This window comes from Parus major, chromosome 5 (genome assembly GCF_001522545.3).
Source record: "Parus major isolate Abel chromosome 5, Parus_major1.1, whole genome shotgun sequence".
NCBI classification, from domain to species: domain Eukaryota; kingdom Metazoa; phylum Chordata; class Aves; order Passeriformes; family Paridae; genus Parus; species Parus major.
Window position 1 is genome coordinate 16349760 of NC_031774.1, and position 15899 is coordinate 16365658.

Consider the following 15899-nt stretch of genomic DNA (forward strand, 5'->3'; position numbering starts at 1 on the left):
GGAGATACACCATTTGAATCTGCACAGATGTGGACTCTTTGTAGTTTTAGCTCATTATCTTGGCTTCTTATTAAAAACCTGTGGGTGGAAGCCTTTCTAATTGGCCCTTAAAGTGTGAGGGTTGAATTCCTCTCAGTGAGAGAGTTAACTGCACTGGGCTTTGGGCTGGCTCCCTCAGAGACACACTGAGATGGGAAAGCAAGAAATGGTTTTCCGGGCCTCAACTGTTTACTTGACTTTTTAAAGAAAGAAAGAACCCTTTCAAGCAGGGTCTTGCAACATCTTGTACTACTGATACAACTATTCAGCAAGTCACTGATGTGAAGATTCAGCAGCTAGTTGTGGAGGACCTGAAATAATGAGCAGTTCTCACACCTATGCACATAAGAAGAAGACAGTCCCGCCACATAGGCTTGGGCTTTGAGAGGAGTAAATGTAGAGGTGGCAAGATGGGAACCACCCAAAGCCCATTAAGTTCAATTAGTCAAAATTTCTGTGATTTGAGGAGCATTTTCTCCTCAAAGTGAAAAAAAGTGCAGGATATATTAATCCAAAGGGGCTTGCAAAATGTTTGGCCATTCACTATACCACATTTCATTCCTCCTTATAGTAAAGCTTTAACCAATGGTCAAAAATTGATGTCTCACAGGAGCCCAGATAACACATACAGAGGAAAAAATAAAACTGTTTTGAGAGTAATATACCTAGGATCTGATCACCTTTCACCAGTGCAGAGTGGAGATGGGTTCAAGCTGTTAGGTGTTTTTCTAAATCAAATCATTCTCAAGGATCAGGACTTCTAAGATCTGGCATCTAAACAGCCTTATAGAAATCCACATGTTGGTGGAAGTGCCACTTATTAACATGGTATTACTTCTCATCTCACTCTAGTGGCCAAAGTCTCTGAATTAATCAGTAAAGAGTATAATTTATCTACATTCTGAGATCTTGATCTCAGTTTTCACAAGCAATTTCTAGTGAGGATGGGTAATAACTATGTGTGGTTGAGGAATACCACAGAGTTTTCCTACATTTAGGAAAACCATTCAGAGCAAAGTTTTGAATTGTTATTTAAGACAAGAAGACAAAATATTAAAAAAAAAAAAAAAAAGAGAGAAAGAAGAAAGTAGAGAATGCAACTCATCGATGTTTTGAAATAAATACTTCTCCCTTGTTAGTGCAATCAAGACCACAAGAGTACCAGTTCTGGCAGGGAGTGGAGTAAGTTCCTCCAGATGAGTAGACTTTGCCTTGAAATGTACAGGGACAGCTGTCTCTGGGGATGCACTTCTTGCTGCTGAGGTCATCAAGGATAGTTCCTGTTCAGACAATGGCTAGTTAATATTCCTTTGGTGAGTCTGGGAAATACCATCAAGGAAGATTAGAGTATGGAAAAAAAATGGAGTACTCAGCATTTCTTAAAATGAATGGGATACTTTTAAAGGAAAACACAACACCAGGTCCTTTCAGATGTTAATGTGTAGAAAATATTTCTTATTAGAACTCAGATGAAAGCAATGCAGAACTCAAGGAACAATTCCTCTTATGAAATTTTTCACTGTGGGCAGGATTATCAAGTGCCAGATTGCAAAGGTGTGATCCAATTTCCATCCTTTTCTAATTGTGAATGTAACAGAAATCAGGGCTTTATCTTAGACTATTTCATGTGCAAATTTACACATGCACATACCTGGAAATGCAGTTATGTTTTGTGTCACTTAAGCTACAGCAAGATTTAGTGTCATAGCAGGGAGGCATCTCACAAGATGTCTTCAGCTGCGGTCTTACTGTCTGGAGAACACCTCTTCTCTTTCCGTATATGCACTATTTTTTCCCTGTCTAGTCCTTAAAAGTCTTTGCCTCCCTTCTCCAGTGTCTGGATCTCGAATCTTTAGAAATCTGGCTCTTCCAAGAAGAAAGTTGATAAATTATGCTAGAAGAAGCAGTTTATTTTTTGTGTGAAATGCTAAAGAAAGAGAGCAACCTCCCTTTTTGTCCCACGATGTGTGCAATCATTGGCAGAAGTGAGCTGCCTTACCAGGAGGGCAGAAACAGCCATCTGTACATGGGGCTTTACAAATCTTGCTCCTTTCTGGATCTGCACATGTGTCAGCACAGGAATTTCCACATTCCATGTACTCCATGTTGTTAGGGCATTCCTGATCTGCAAGACCAAACCAAAATGGAGTATGTTAATGATGTATTTGTAAGATTTCACAAATTGTTGTGTCACTACCCAACCCCCTCTTCCTCCTTTACTCCATATCTTGTTTGCAAGACCTTCTATCCAGATATGTCGTGTTTGTTTAACCTCTTAAAGGAATGTTTTATGGCCACTCTTACCTTATCTTTTGGACAAAACTGTGCTGCTGGGAAATATGAATTATTTCACATTACTTTACTAGCTCAAGGTCAGCTGAAGTCACCATACAAGCAAAGAACACCAGAATCATTTAGGGAGTTATAGGAGTTTATTTTTGCCTGAAACATCAGTTCTTCTGGCATTAATTTGCTATCCCAATCCACACCAGCAGTTTGGGTGAACTACCTGTAGCCTTCCCCCTGGATTTAAAGAGATTTCGTGCTCAGTAACTGGACTACTGAGTATGAAAACACAGGGTAAGATAAATACAAACATATTGCTAGTCTTAGTAACTACTTCTGCCTAGTTGCCACCATGTTGAGATAAGGCTCTTTATGAGCTAGCTGTGCATAGTAATATTAAAAAAAAAAAAAAAAAGAACTTGAGAAAACCTAGTTGTAAGATGTAAGGAGGTGGGCAATGGTTCTTATTTAAGGAGCAAAATCAAGTAAAATTTGTAGAAGCTTTTCCATTAACTATGTTTGTGTTGAAGTACTTTCACAGATTGATTCAAAATAGCTACCAGAGCTCCTAGCTTTGCTCTGCTGGGATCAGAATACTTGTGTAAATGTCTAACCTGAAGTAAGTCTCCAGAGCAGTAGCTACTTACAGCAGAGTTCTTTGGTCCTCCATTCCCCAGGGTCTCCCTTCCTCAGGACACAGTCTCGAGAGTACTGGTTTAAAGTGCTGCATATGCAGCTGGAAACCAAATCAGAGTGAGAAGAATTAACTGCACAGTGGCACATATCCTCAGCACATGTCTCTATGTAGTCATCAAAGGCAACCACTCTGGGGCAGTTTCCAAAACGGGACATAAGTTTCTTGCATCCTTTTTTCTATTAAAAACAAAAACAAACAAACAAAACCAACAACAACAAAACAAAAACAGAAGAGAAAGAAAAGCAATACTTGACATTTTACCACATTTTAGGTTTTTGAATATACATCATGATTTTTGATGACATAGTTCCAGGGTCACAGAATAATTCAAGTTAGAAGGGATCTCAGGAGATTATCCAGTCTAACTTTCTGCCACAAGGTCCTTTGCCTAGTACTAGAATCTGTCATTCAATTGGGTTTTTTCCCAATATCTATTTCTTTAATACCATAAGAGGATATTCTTTTAGCTGTAAGATCATGATCTTGCTCAAATTCATGTGTAGAGTTCTGAAAAATTCAGTTTAGTGCATCCTCTGTAGTTGAAATTTGTTTCAACATTCTCTGCAACACTGTAGGTCAGGAGGGTTTGTATTTCTTGGTCCCACACACTTACATATGCACTGCATCTGTTGTCTTTCCTCCTGGGATGTCTTCCAGTGTGGTCATCTGGGCTCACATCAGCACACTTTTGTGATGGATCCTCTACTTTGTGGAAGTTCCCAAACTGTCTTGGATGCATTTTATACCCTGCAAAAATCCCCAGATGCATTTCAGTAACTTCCCACAATTCTTTAGGTCAATTAATGGGCTATAAAAATGCACTTACTCTTTGGGCTCAAAGGCCCTATGTACTTAGAGATGCCCAAATTTAACCAGCATCCATATTTTATAGAGGATGACAGCCTAATATAACCTTCTTCTAGGGCTAGAGTCAGGAATCTGGCACACTTGTATCAAGGCCTGCTGTCAGCCTTTAAAAGGGCATTTAAAATCATGTGAGACTCTTGAACTTTCTGTTACTTCTGATCATTTCCAAAGACTTCTCTTTGTTTTGGGTGTGTTTGACCTTACAGAGTTTACGGGTATTACATAAAGGGATGTTGATATAACTTTGGATTCAATCCTGCAGCTCATAGCCTGCATGGATGAAGGCTATGGATGAAGGATGAAGGTTTCTTTCCATCCATACAACCTGCTGCAGCATTTTAGGCTCAGCTATTTGCAATATCTGAAGGTGTCAGTGGATGGCACCACAGTTTCTTCCAAGATACTTTGTTTTCCTCTGATGCTTTCATTTCATTATAGAGACAAAAATAATCACACATGGAATGATTAAAATAGAAGAATAGAAAATGCACTCATGCATTTCCATAGAGTATGTTATTGTCAGTGGGGAACCTGGAAATGTTACTGCATGATAGACAAGCAATTAATTTTGGTCAAAGAGGTTGGAGACTTACAAATATGAAAAGAGCAGAAAATCCCAAATCATCCCAGAACCTTTTAAAATACATCTCCTGTATATGTAAACCTTCATATGCCTGTCATGAAATCTGAAAGTCTGCTCAGATATCAGAGGAAACAGATATTAAGTTTCATGTTATGTATAAGGAGATCTGTTCTGGGTGAAATATGCTGTATCTATGACCTACCATCCAAAATCAAATCATTCTTCTCATTGCCATCATAGTTCCCACATAGACCACATATTTTCTCTTTATATGTTTCTTCTAGGTCCAGCTACAAAAGAAGAAACACAGAGTTTAAAGATTTTTTCCCATATCAGCAACACTTGAAGCAAAGTGATTCACAACAGAAAAGGGCAGTGGCAGAAACGCTCATTCCCAGTTTGTACCAATCTCCTTTTCTGGTACAAATCTCTCATAAAACTTATCTGCAGACAGATTTAATTCAAATGGAAAGGGAATCCTGTCATTCCTACCCACTAAAGAGGTAACTGAAGCATGTGGAATACTGGATTCATCTCTGGACCAGTGTCTCCCAGTATAGAGACACTGGTATACAGACATTGGGTACATCTTGCAGGGTACCACAACTCCTCCCTGGGCAGGTCAAATAACTGTTCTCTATTGCTGAATGCTGTAAAGAAGCAGCTTCTGGTTAACTTTTAGGCATATGTAATGGGTTTTCTAGTCCATAGGGTGATGGAAAATTTTATAGCACTTCTAGGCATGGGTCTGCCCAGCATTACTTGTTTTGCCCATACTTAGTGGAAATAAACAGCCAGGTTAGCACACTCTTGCCTTGCTGGAGAAAACTATTGCACTTAATCACTCCTACATACTTGGGGAACAGTACTGGTGCCACTCAGGTCCACCAAAAAAAAGGCAGTGCTTTTTCTACTGTTGTGGCCACTCTACAGTAATGTACAGATACTGCCTTTAACACTTTAGGTATTAGTACATGAGAAGGGGGAAAGCAAATACTTCAATAAATCAGAATTTCAGTATCTCTTGATAACTTCCTGATATTTTTTTCTCTCTTTTCACCTTTTACCCTCTTTCTATCTCTGTGAATGGCAAAACATGACACACATATGACTTCCATTTACTTAATCTCAGTCGTGATTGTGAAGGATAAGTGTTCACACACAAAAACGTAAATGTACTGTTGCAGAAGAGGACATTGCAGGGTAGATTTTTAGAGGAGAATTCCCACATAGCATCACTTTGGAGTGAAAGGGCCCAGGAATGAAGTGATCACACAGGTGGGTTTCCCACCACGTGAGCAAGACAGAGTAGCAACTCAGAGCTGGAGGACTGTTGCTGCCAGTACCCCACTGAGCAAGGAACTAACTACAGATATGCTATATCCAGGGTTAACCCTTTTGTTATATAAAATCAGCTGGAAATGCCACAGGGTTGTGCCTCCATACCCCTGCCCTGTGAAACTGTTGCCCAATTTGGTATTTATCAGCTTTTGGATAGAGTGATCTCTCCCTTCCATAATTTCATATATCAACCCAGTGCCTGCATCCAGCCCTGCTTCTCATTACTGATGAGGTTCACCAGGAGGAAAACAACTAACTGGCTGTTCATACTAGGAGAGTGTCAGCCCAGTTCCACTTGAGTGTCAGGCCCAGATTGGAAGTGACTTGGAAGTAAGTACAGGTGTCCTCAATCAGAATGCTCTTCAAGCTGAAAGGCATGGTGATCCTGGAAATTTGAGGGGACAAAACAGATTGCAGTGAAAAAACAGACTGATGAAATCCTCATAGACATATAGGAAGGAAAACTAGAGTTAAAAGGAACTACATAAGACACGCACTCTTGCACTCTTTGCAAAGTCAAACTTCATCCACACAATGCATTACATTGTCCACTGTGACCTTCTGCTAGCCTTAATCCACAGCTCCATGTCTTTTGGTCTCTTGTCAATACTACATCAGCCATTTGACTGAAAAAAGGCAGCCAAACCCAAGGATATAACTCAAAAGCTTATAAAGAGCAAGATGACAATATTGGGAAAATGGCCCTCCACATGAGGACACTGCAGGTTATCATCATCCTTCCAGGATTTCCTTGACATTTGGGATTCAGCAACAACTCTGTTCTGTTACTCATGTACTGATGTAACTCAGACCTACATTACTTTTCCAGCTTACTAAGACAATTACCATTCATTTTGCAACAGCCTAAAAGCTTAGAAATTCAGAAAATATCTAGAAGATAGGAGATTTCTTGCCCCTTTGATTTAGGAGACACATATGGGCTTTGGTGCTATAATTACAACAGAGTGGTGCTATTCTATATTTGGTTGTTTCTAGAAGGCTGTCAAGACAGCACATATGCTTGCAATTTTCTCTCCAACAAAACTGTGAGGGGTTTTCCCAGAGTCAAAGGTTGCCTAGGCCCTTCATAATTCTTTGCTAGGAACAGGACTCTGCACTTCTCATGAGGACTGCCATTAATATTGTGCCCAGCTTTCAGATATTGTTGCATATGATTTTTACTTAGGGAATATTTTTACCTGTCTCTTTGCAGTTTCCTTTGTGGTTCATTTTGAATTGGAATGAAAGGTGTGGATTTTTACTTCTAAAAATTGGCAAAATTTTCTAAAACTTTCTAAAAATCTGCAAAGCAGTGCAATTTTCTAGACTAATCTATCTGGAAACAGAAAACTATTCCTAAAAGAACCATCTGTTCCTGAACAGCAACATAAAATAGTAGGGTTAGTACCACAGAAATAATGTTTTGAGAAAAAGAAAAAACACCGAGTTTCTACAAAACCTCAACTTTTTATAAATAATGTGTTGGGGTTTATGTACTTTCCTTCCTCTCAAATCAAAGCAGCATTAAGGGAACCTTAAAATACTTTCTGTTTTTATTACATACACATTACTTTCTGTTGGTGTCTCTTAACTTGTTGGTGTTGGTCCCTGGGACGTGTAGTTTAGTTTAAATGCTCTTGCCTTCTCAACCACTATGGGGGAGACTCTTCACAACACTCTGTTCAGAAGGCTGTGGGCATACACAGCCACTGCTTTCCAGCCACACCACCTAACACATAGCAATAAAAATGCAGTGCAAAATAAACTTTACTCACTTCTTCCCGTTCACTGTGATTCCCGTCTCCTTCACCTCCAGGACCACTCCATCAATGGTGACAGTGAAGTAGATCAGGAAGCTGTTCTTGGCACTGCGCCTGATCTGAATGTTAAAGTCCTGGTAGCTGTCATTGCAGTGTGAAGCGAAGACATATGTGCAGGTTCCAGGAAAAGTAAACTTTACGTGGTCAAATGTATGGAAGTGAAAATTGCCCCAGGTGGCACATTCGCTCCTACTGACAGTGGAGACCTGGACTAAAGAAAAATCATAGTAGGGGAGCTTAGAAATCCACCCCATATGAGGTCCTTACCCTTTTTTGTTGAAAAACATTAAAGAGGAGATTTTCAAAGGAAAAATTATAACTCCTGGAAGATACTAGCCTGTGGGAAGCAGTTTCATCTCACTGAACTTTTGAAGTCCATGACTTTTGAAGTACAGAGATACCTTCCATGTGAGTAGATTAGCCCAGTCTCCTTTGAAGTTAACAGTGAGAAACAGAAGAGGTTCAGCTTTCTCATCTTACATATGTGCCTAGCAAGAAGATGCTGAAAAGCACATGCATCTCTCCATTGTCTAGAAAGGCTATGTCTATATTTATACTGTAGACATATTTTCACTGTAGATATGTGAAGTGGATGAGGAGAATCCCATTCTGGATGTCTAAATCTCATTTAACTCAGGCAAGACTTTGTATTGAGTGCTTTCTGGAGATATCACAGGTGGCATGAATTTACAGCAAAGTGGCAGCTGCTGATCTCAGTGGTTGAGGCCGCTACCAGTTTCAGCTGTTGGCTAAGAAATATTTGGTTTTCCTTCTCAACCAAACTCATGTTTTGGACCTCTAAGTTGTACCTCTGTCAAAGGTTTAGATACATAGTCTAAGTGCATATAAGACATTACTTCAGGAAGCAGTTTTCACAATTCACACCACTGAGCTTCACAAAGAAAACATGAATTACCTTGAATTAAATTATATATGCTTGCTACAAAATACTTTCAACATTTTTTTCTGAAAGAATGACAAATGAAATGGGAAAATTTCTTTGTGTTGTTCAGGTAGCATGTTTAGGAATATCAACGTAGCAAAATTCACTACAGAATAAATCAAAAAGAGTTACTCATTTATTCAGTGAATTCTAAAATCTTATTAAATGTTCTTGCCTAAGAATCAGCAGGGAAGAACTGAGAAATTCAGGTCCTTATGTTATAAATGTGCAGCTCACACAATCAAGTGCCCAGTAAGTCCTTGCAGAAACACCTTTTTAAAGGGACTGCTACTGTCATGGGTGGTTGCAGCACTGGAGTAGGGCAAATTAGCAGTTTTCTACACAGCAGCAAGGACAAATGAGAAAGTTTGGATGTCCTGGAAGTGAAATTGCTGGAACTACTAAGGCAGCAATAACTGGTACATCAACTGTGTATTAAGGAGCTGGGAAAGGTGTAAGATATTAAGAATCAAACCAGGAGGTAGCAATGCAGCAGACCACAAAACTGTGATTCCTGCTAATGCAGCATTTCTTACTGGTCAATCAAGCCTAGCTGGTGATATTGTCAGTATTTCTTCTATGAAGAATATGTGTGAAATGTGTTGAAAAGGGTGTCACCATCTTTTTGTTTTGTTTTTTGGTGAAAACTGCATCCAGAGGGTCTCCTCTTTAAGATTAGTCACTTAGGACATAAAACAGTTGATACACTACCTAGTAATTAAAGAAAAAAGGTAAAATTCTTAAATAGTTGACAATAAGGATAAAAATGTACAATGTTTAACAGTATCTGGCATGTCTATAGCTCTTACATGAATATGTTACACATTTTCATTTATCAATTCTATTTCTCACCTTTGGAGAGCCATATGAGTGCAAGTAATGCAAGAATTAAATTATTTTCTTACCTATCTGAACTGGTTCTTTGCCCTTGCAAAAACTCCAAATGAGGCAGAAGATCCAAAATGATCTCCCATTTTTTATTTCCATCTTGCCATGAAGTTGTAACTTGAAAATCCTTTCAGGGAAGTGTTTTTTCTTGGCTTATAGGCAGATTTTTATAGTCCAGGAGTTTGGCATGAGAACAAAACATCGATGGCAGGGTCCCTGAAAGGTGGAGCTTCATTAAATTTTCTTGCAGTCATTCATTATTAGCACCCAGAAAACTCCTCTCTTTCAGACAGGACAGGTATACAGTTCTTTCTTGCTTTATGGGGACAGAGAGTTGTCTGTTTCTAATTTCCCCCTTTGAAAATAGACCCCCTCATCCTTCTCTGATGGTTGTTATTTCTTTGACAGCAATGGTTTTCATTTTTTATAACATCTGATTAGTTACAAGCAATCACTAACCTCTTTCAGAGTTTTTCTCTGTTGCACACATCAGCAGAGTCCCTCAGCACAAGAAAATGTGTTTGTTGCCTCTACCAGCTTTAATGGCAATTTCTAAATAGAGCAAAAAGTATTATCAGGTCAGGCATAATGTAGGGTTTATTTAGAGTGAAATCTTTTGGCAGGAGGACATTGTTCTTTAAGAATTGTATCCAAAATTATCTTGCAGAAAAAGGCCAGATATACTGCTTCAATAGACCAGAAACAAATCCAAAAGTGCAAAAATTCTCACCTCAACTGGACAAATGGGATTTAATTTATTCTTTGTGCACATAGAGGTGGTGGATTCTCCAAATACCATTAAGGAGCAGTGTCCAAGTCCCATCACAATGTAGACCACAGTTCACTCCTTCACCACCTAAACTACACCGCTGAAAAAAGGTCCCTTGGTGCTCTCAAAGTACTTTAATATCCTACCACATACCCATAAAAAATCCAGTAAGCTCAGTCATGAGCTCTACAGCCCCTAGTAGGACATTCTGTCAGATATTTTGATAGCAGTAATTTTGGAGTGCCTTCTAGAGATTTACTTGCTTTGTTGACATAAACTGACCTTGCATTTCTTTTCCTCATCTGTGCCATGGGTGAACAGCTCCTGACAAGAGAGGAAGCCTCTCACCTAGACCCAGAAAATCAAACATGGGTAATAGACATTCCCACTCTTCCAGCTACTCTATCCCCTTTGGGAAAAGAGTAAAACCAGAGTGATTGCCAGTAGTTAAGTGGGCACAAGTACAGTTTAAGGTGGACATAGTTTTACCCCTTCTTGCAAGGCCTCAGGTCAAGCCTGCCCATTCATCCATTGGGGAATATGGATATGAATGCCTTTTATCTAGTTGGCAGGCAGCAAGCTGGGCCTTGGGAACAGGGTCTTGCTCACTGCTTTACCAGGCTTTGTGCTATTGCCAAAGTGAAGTGTCCCAAAGCTGGCCCACTGCTCCTGCCAGCTGCTGCCCTACACAGGTACAAGGTGCTTTGCAGAATTGCAGGTGACGGCTTCTGCCTGATGAAGATTTGCTGCTGCCCTTGCTCTAAAGAAAACTCTGCACCAGTGTGCATGATCATTGTGCAGGACATGAAACATGAGTTCGTGTTACCCCTTTGCCACTGCCCATGTCTCATTAATTCCATTGTCAGTCACACTTGAGGCAGGGCGCTACTGGAAGGTAGTTCTTGAAGCCCTGCCATTTTGGCTGGAATACAGAACCAACAGACTTCATGGCACTGGTGATGGCAGTCATGGACTGCTGCTGCTTTTCCTTTTGATCACAACACATCTTCCCTCCTGAACTCTGTCCAAATAGGTACAAAGTAAGCTAGGACAATATCTAGTAGATAAACTCAACCATAAGAATATGACATTGGAAATATGAAGATGATCTGAAATTGAATACAGTGAAATATCAATACTCAAATTCAACAGATTCCCCTGGTAATTTTCACATTGAATTCTTCTTCAGACCACAGAGCAGGGCCAATGGCAGGTGTTGGGAAAGGCTGTTAAGCCCAGGAGGAAAAGCATACAGGTCAGTAGACCACAGATACAGACTAAGAGGGGCTAAGAGACTAAGTTGAGGGTAAAGGTGGATAGATGAAATATATTAATTTTCCAAAGTCAATGCTAGTGTCAAAATCTGAACTCTGCTGAGATAAAAATCCATGTTTCTTCAACCACTGTCCTCTTCTTTTCCCATTCCCACCCAGGAAATCAAAGTACCTATTTCATTCATTTTGGTATGAGAGTAGAAGGAAGAATCAGACTCTAGGAGTGTGATTCCTGATTCTGGAAAAAAAACCCATTTATTCCCACTGAGTTGCACAAAAGCAGCAGGAACCCTGTAATAGCTACTTGACAAAGATAGCCTTCAGGTTGGAGTAGTCCTTTGATGACAAAGACATAGTGAGGTTGACCTCTACAACTTCCAGCCCTTTGTGTTCTACATGTGGGGTGATTCAAGGTAATGGGAGGATGGGCAGAAAGAATGAGCTAAGGTATGATTTCCCCCTTTAAGCCCCACTTAGCACTTAGGGGACTGGGAAGAACATGAACAGCACATGTTAAAACTGTTAAAGGAACGGACAGATTAAAACAAATGATTCATTGAACCAACATCCACTTATGCTCTACTCAGTAGAGACAGTCATCTGGGATCCTCCCCTGAGAAAAGCAAGAGCAAAACTGTACTCAGAGTAACGGGAAACCCAGTCCTCTTGCTCTGTACCTAGCCATTTTCTTACCTCTGCTTGTCAGCTCTGTCATTTGTGCCATTCCTTTTTGCCATTTCTTGGGGAGCAGAGTTTCTGTCAATGACTAGCCAGAGCTGCTGCTTCTGGTTTCTCCACAGATACTGCAGGCTACACTTCTTAGAAATCACTGTTTGCTTCAATCCTCTGCAGTGATTTCAGGGCTACTGACAGGGGAAGGATATTTGCATTCAAATGAAGTTTTTATATGCAAGCGTGGAAACACTGAGGTTTTCGGGAGAAATACATGGAAGCTTTTCAGAAGGAAATGCAGACTGACAGGGAGCTTACAGATTGTGTTGGTCACTTACCACTGAATCATTGCTATTGGCATGCAAGTTATAACTATTCCCCCTGCAGTGACAAACTGGGATTAATAACTCTTCCCTTTATTGGACCCTGCAGGATAAGAGGCCTTCCCTCTTCTGCAGCTGTATTAGCAAAAAGAACAATTCCTCTTGGCCCCTTTACAGCCCATTTCATGGATCATTTGCCATTAAAGGGTATGTGATTTTAGTAAATACAATAGGTAAATATTAACTCAGCTTCTTTATCACCACTGACTCACTGAAGATAAGCCATCATGAAGCTAATGTAGTATACCAGTGACTCACAAAACTGTATTTTTGCTACAAACTTGGTAAAAGACATGCTCGAATAGGACGTACCTGGTGGATTAATGTCCTTCATAGCCAGCCACTGTACTGATGTCTGGCAGTTGCATTTGCATCATATCCTTCTGTCAAAAGGTGATTCCATATGTGCTGTAAAGAGTTATGGCCATCTTGAATCAGTCCAAGCACTGGGAGGTTGAGCTTGGAAATCCTCTAACAATCCAGTTCATTTCAGGCAAAACTGGTACTGCTTCTTGAAATGAGTAGCCACTATAAGATGGTGTTTTACCATATGCCTAGAAAATAACTCTAGGGAAATTATGTGTGGTCTGCTAACAAAGCAATATTATCTAGGAAAACATTTCATTCGTCAGGCAGTTTGTGCCAATAATCCATATGATAAAAAACATCCAAAGTGATTTTGGCAAAATATTTTAAATAGCTGGTAGTTATAACAATCATTCATACATTCTAAATTGCCAGTAGAATTCGAGAACAACATGAATTATCTTTTTTAATCCTTTGCATGATATCATAGAATTCAGGAAAGTTACATTAAAGATTTATTTGATCTATCAGATTTGTGTCTACCACACAGTTTGAAACAGATGTCATTTAATGATAAGGTGATCTCTAGCAGGCAGTGGGAAAGGAGGGAATGGATATCTATCATTGATTGTCCATTAAAATACATGATGAATGCCTTCAGTATTTCAAATTTGGTAGGAGGTAGTTGAATGTTTTCTTACATTTTTCCTCAGAATGGACACAAAGCTCCTTAACCTCTCATCTTGCCATAGGGCTCCTTGACTTTTTGTGAACAAATCAAGGACAATAGTTATTCCTGTTTGCAAGGAATGAGTCCAGCTGCTCCTTTCTGTTTTTCTTTAAGAAGATGTAGATCTTTCAAAATCCACGTACAAGGAGTAATGACACGGCTGACTGGTGATTGTGCACACAGGTCTCTTTGACCTATTGGCACTTCCTCACGTAAGAGAGACTCCCTGTACAGAAAGTCATCTCATCAGGAGGTTGGGCCCTTGAGATTTTCTACTTGAAAAGTTTTTCTTTAAACAACCTTCCTGGTGGAAAAATATGGCGTAGCAGAACAAAGAGAAGCATATGAATTTTTTGCTTTAATAATTAGAACTTTTACGGGGTTTAGGCTAGAGCAGATTCTACCTCTTTTTAAAAAGCATTTTCTTATTTTCTGGGTGACAAGATAGTTCAGAAGAGGCCACTTCATGCTTAATACTGAAGTCTCTATTACCTTGAAATTACATGAAATTACATACCCAGTAACCTTATCCACCATGACTGAAAGTTACTGCAAGCCAAAAGAAAGGCTAAGAGATGGGGCAAGAAAACAAATTAAGGTGGGAATCTAAGCAACCTTGGCCTAGGGTTTTTTGTGTGGAAAGTAGAATTAGACACCCAGGAACTACCTGCCCTTACATTTTGCTCGGACTCCTAGACTTGTACTTTTAATGACAAGAATGATCATACATATCCCATAGATTCTGCAAAAAAAGGACAAGAAGTGCTCAGCTACATTAGTCCAAATGGACAGGCTATTGAAATTTAACTGCTCTGTCAGGTCACAGGCACTGTGTAAAGCCACATTCCTTGATCACTGTTCCTGTTGCCTTTTGTTACTGCTTAAAAGAAAGCTGCATGGAGCACAGGTGCTCCGTCTTGGTGCCAGATCTGTAATACTTTCTCTCTGCTTGAGTTTTCTCAAAGTCTTGGGGTAATGAAAACATCAGAGTGGTGGTTTTTACTGTTCTAGAGACTAGTCTGTGAAAAGAATTCAAGCATTTCATGTAAGAGTGCTGAAGAACTGGAACATTAAAGGGAATTCAGTTTGTATGGAACAGATTTTAGAAACATGAAGCTGAAAAAGAACTTACAGGATTTTCCATATTAGTGATGGAAATATGGATTAGGTAGCCTGTTTGGGCCTGTTTGAACCTTAGTCTGGGAGGTTACCAGTCAAGAACACAGGTGTTTGTGGCAGCCTGAAAAGTTAGATAATTTTGGAAATTTGGCCCTGCAAAAGGGTTGCTCAACTTTAAGAACTCATTCTGCCTTAAAATACCCCCCTACCCATCAAAGCTTCTGCTGGGAGGTGAAATTTCAGAAATTGTGTATCAATGTTGCAGTTATTTAAAAGTATTTCATATTTTGTCAGACCTAAAACTACAAGAATGTTATTTCCTATGATCTCAGAGTTTGTAAGTCTGTTTCTGTTTTTTTCCCAGTATCTGAGTTTGCTTTTCCAGACTAGTGAAACAGTGTATAACAAGCACAGTAACTCCATGATTATTTACTTAGGGCTTTGCCTTTTGCTAAAGACCTTTCACTGGGGCTTATGTGCAGAGTTGCATGTGCTTAGTTCAGTGAAGTGTGGTTTAGCAAAATACACTCCAATGGTAAACGCACTGAAAATTTTATCTTACCCTTCCCACAGCCCAAAATAATTCAATTAAAGAACATAGTTAGATCAGAAAAAAAAAGTAGTTATTAGATCAGAAGCCCCTAACTTGTATTATTTTGGGAAGAATTCTTATTGGTTTGCATGTGGTTTTCCCCCTCTTTCTGAATCCCATCTGCCTCACCTCAGATAGCTGCAGTGATTTTTTCCCAAATCTTCTGTGAACTCCTTTTTAACTGCAGATGGAAGTTCTCACTGTGTTGCTGAAGAGTCCTATGAACAACACTGAGTTTCCAGTGCATCTCCAGGTAACTACAAGGAAATTGTTTGAGATTCAAACTATCTCGGATGAGAAGACTACAGGTAGGAATGAAACCCATGTGATATTGGACAGCAGGAGCTGGCACCTTGGAGTTTTAGGTCTTCAAAGGCTGTGTGGCTGGAAGTCTTACTGGCCTCCCAAGAAAGCTTCCCCATTTTTCAAGACAAAAATTGAAACTGCTAAGTGCTGGGAGAGGAAGAAAAAGAAACAAAATAAAGAGAAACCCCTCACCATCAATGAACATAGATAGAAAGTCTGGAGGAGATGGGCACAGGACTCAGGAATGGAGACAAGACATGAGCTCTTGCTACTGCTCCCTTTTT

At 39.7% G+C, this 15899-nt stretch overlaps 1 protein-coding gene across 3 annotated transcripts in view; it reads right to left on the reverse strand.

Annotated features, from left to right (window-relative positions):
- Positions 1-12533, reverse strand: part of LOC107206317 (mucin-5B) — a 45697-nt gene extending 33164 nt beyond the window's left edge. Inside the window, exons 1-11 of one of the 3 annotated variants that reach the window (XM_015632070.1) lie at positions 12518-12533; positions 12201-12373; positions 9924-10016; positions 9482-9680; positions 7589-7844; positions 6084-6198; positions 4675-4762; positions 3636-3769; positions 2973-3198; positions 2039-2164; positions 1202-1319 (exon numbers count right to left, since the gene is read on the reverse strand). In XM_015632070.1, the coding sequence (XP_015487556.1) occupies positions 1202-1319; positions 2039-2164; positions 2973-3198; positions 3636-3769; positions 4675-4762; positions 6084-6198; positions 7589-7844; positions 9482-9563 (1145 nt within the window). In that variant the 5' untranslated portion in view covers positions 9564-9680; positions 9924-10016; positions 12201-12373; positions 12518-12533. The other 2 variants (XM_015632072.2, XM_015632071.2) reach the window with 2 other exon arrangements.
- Positions 12534-15899: the final 3366 nt, after the last annotated feature.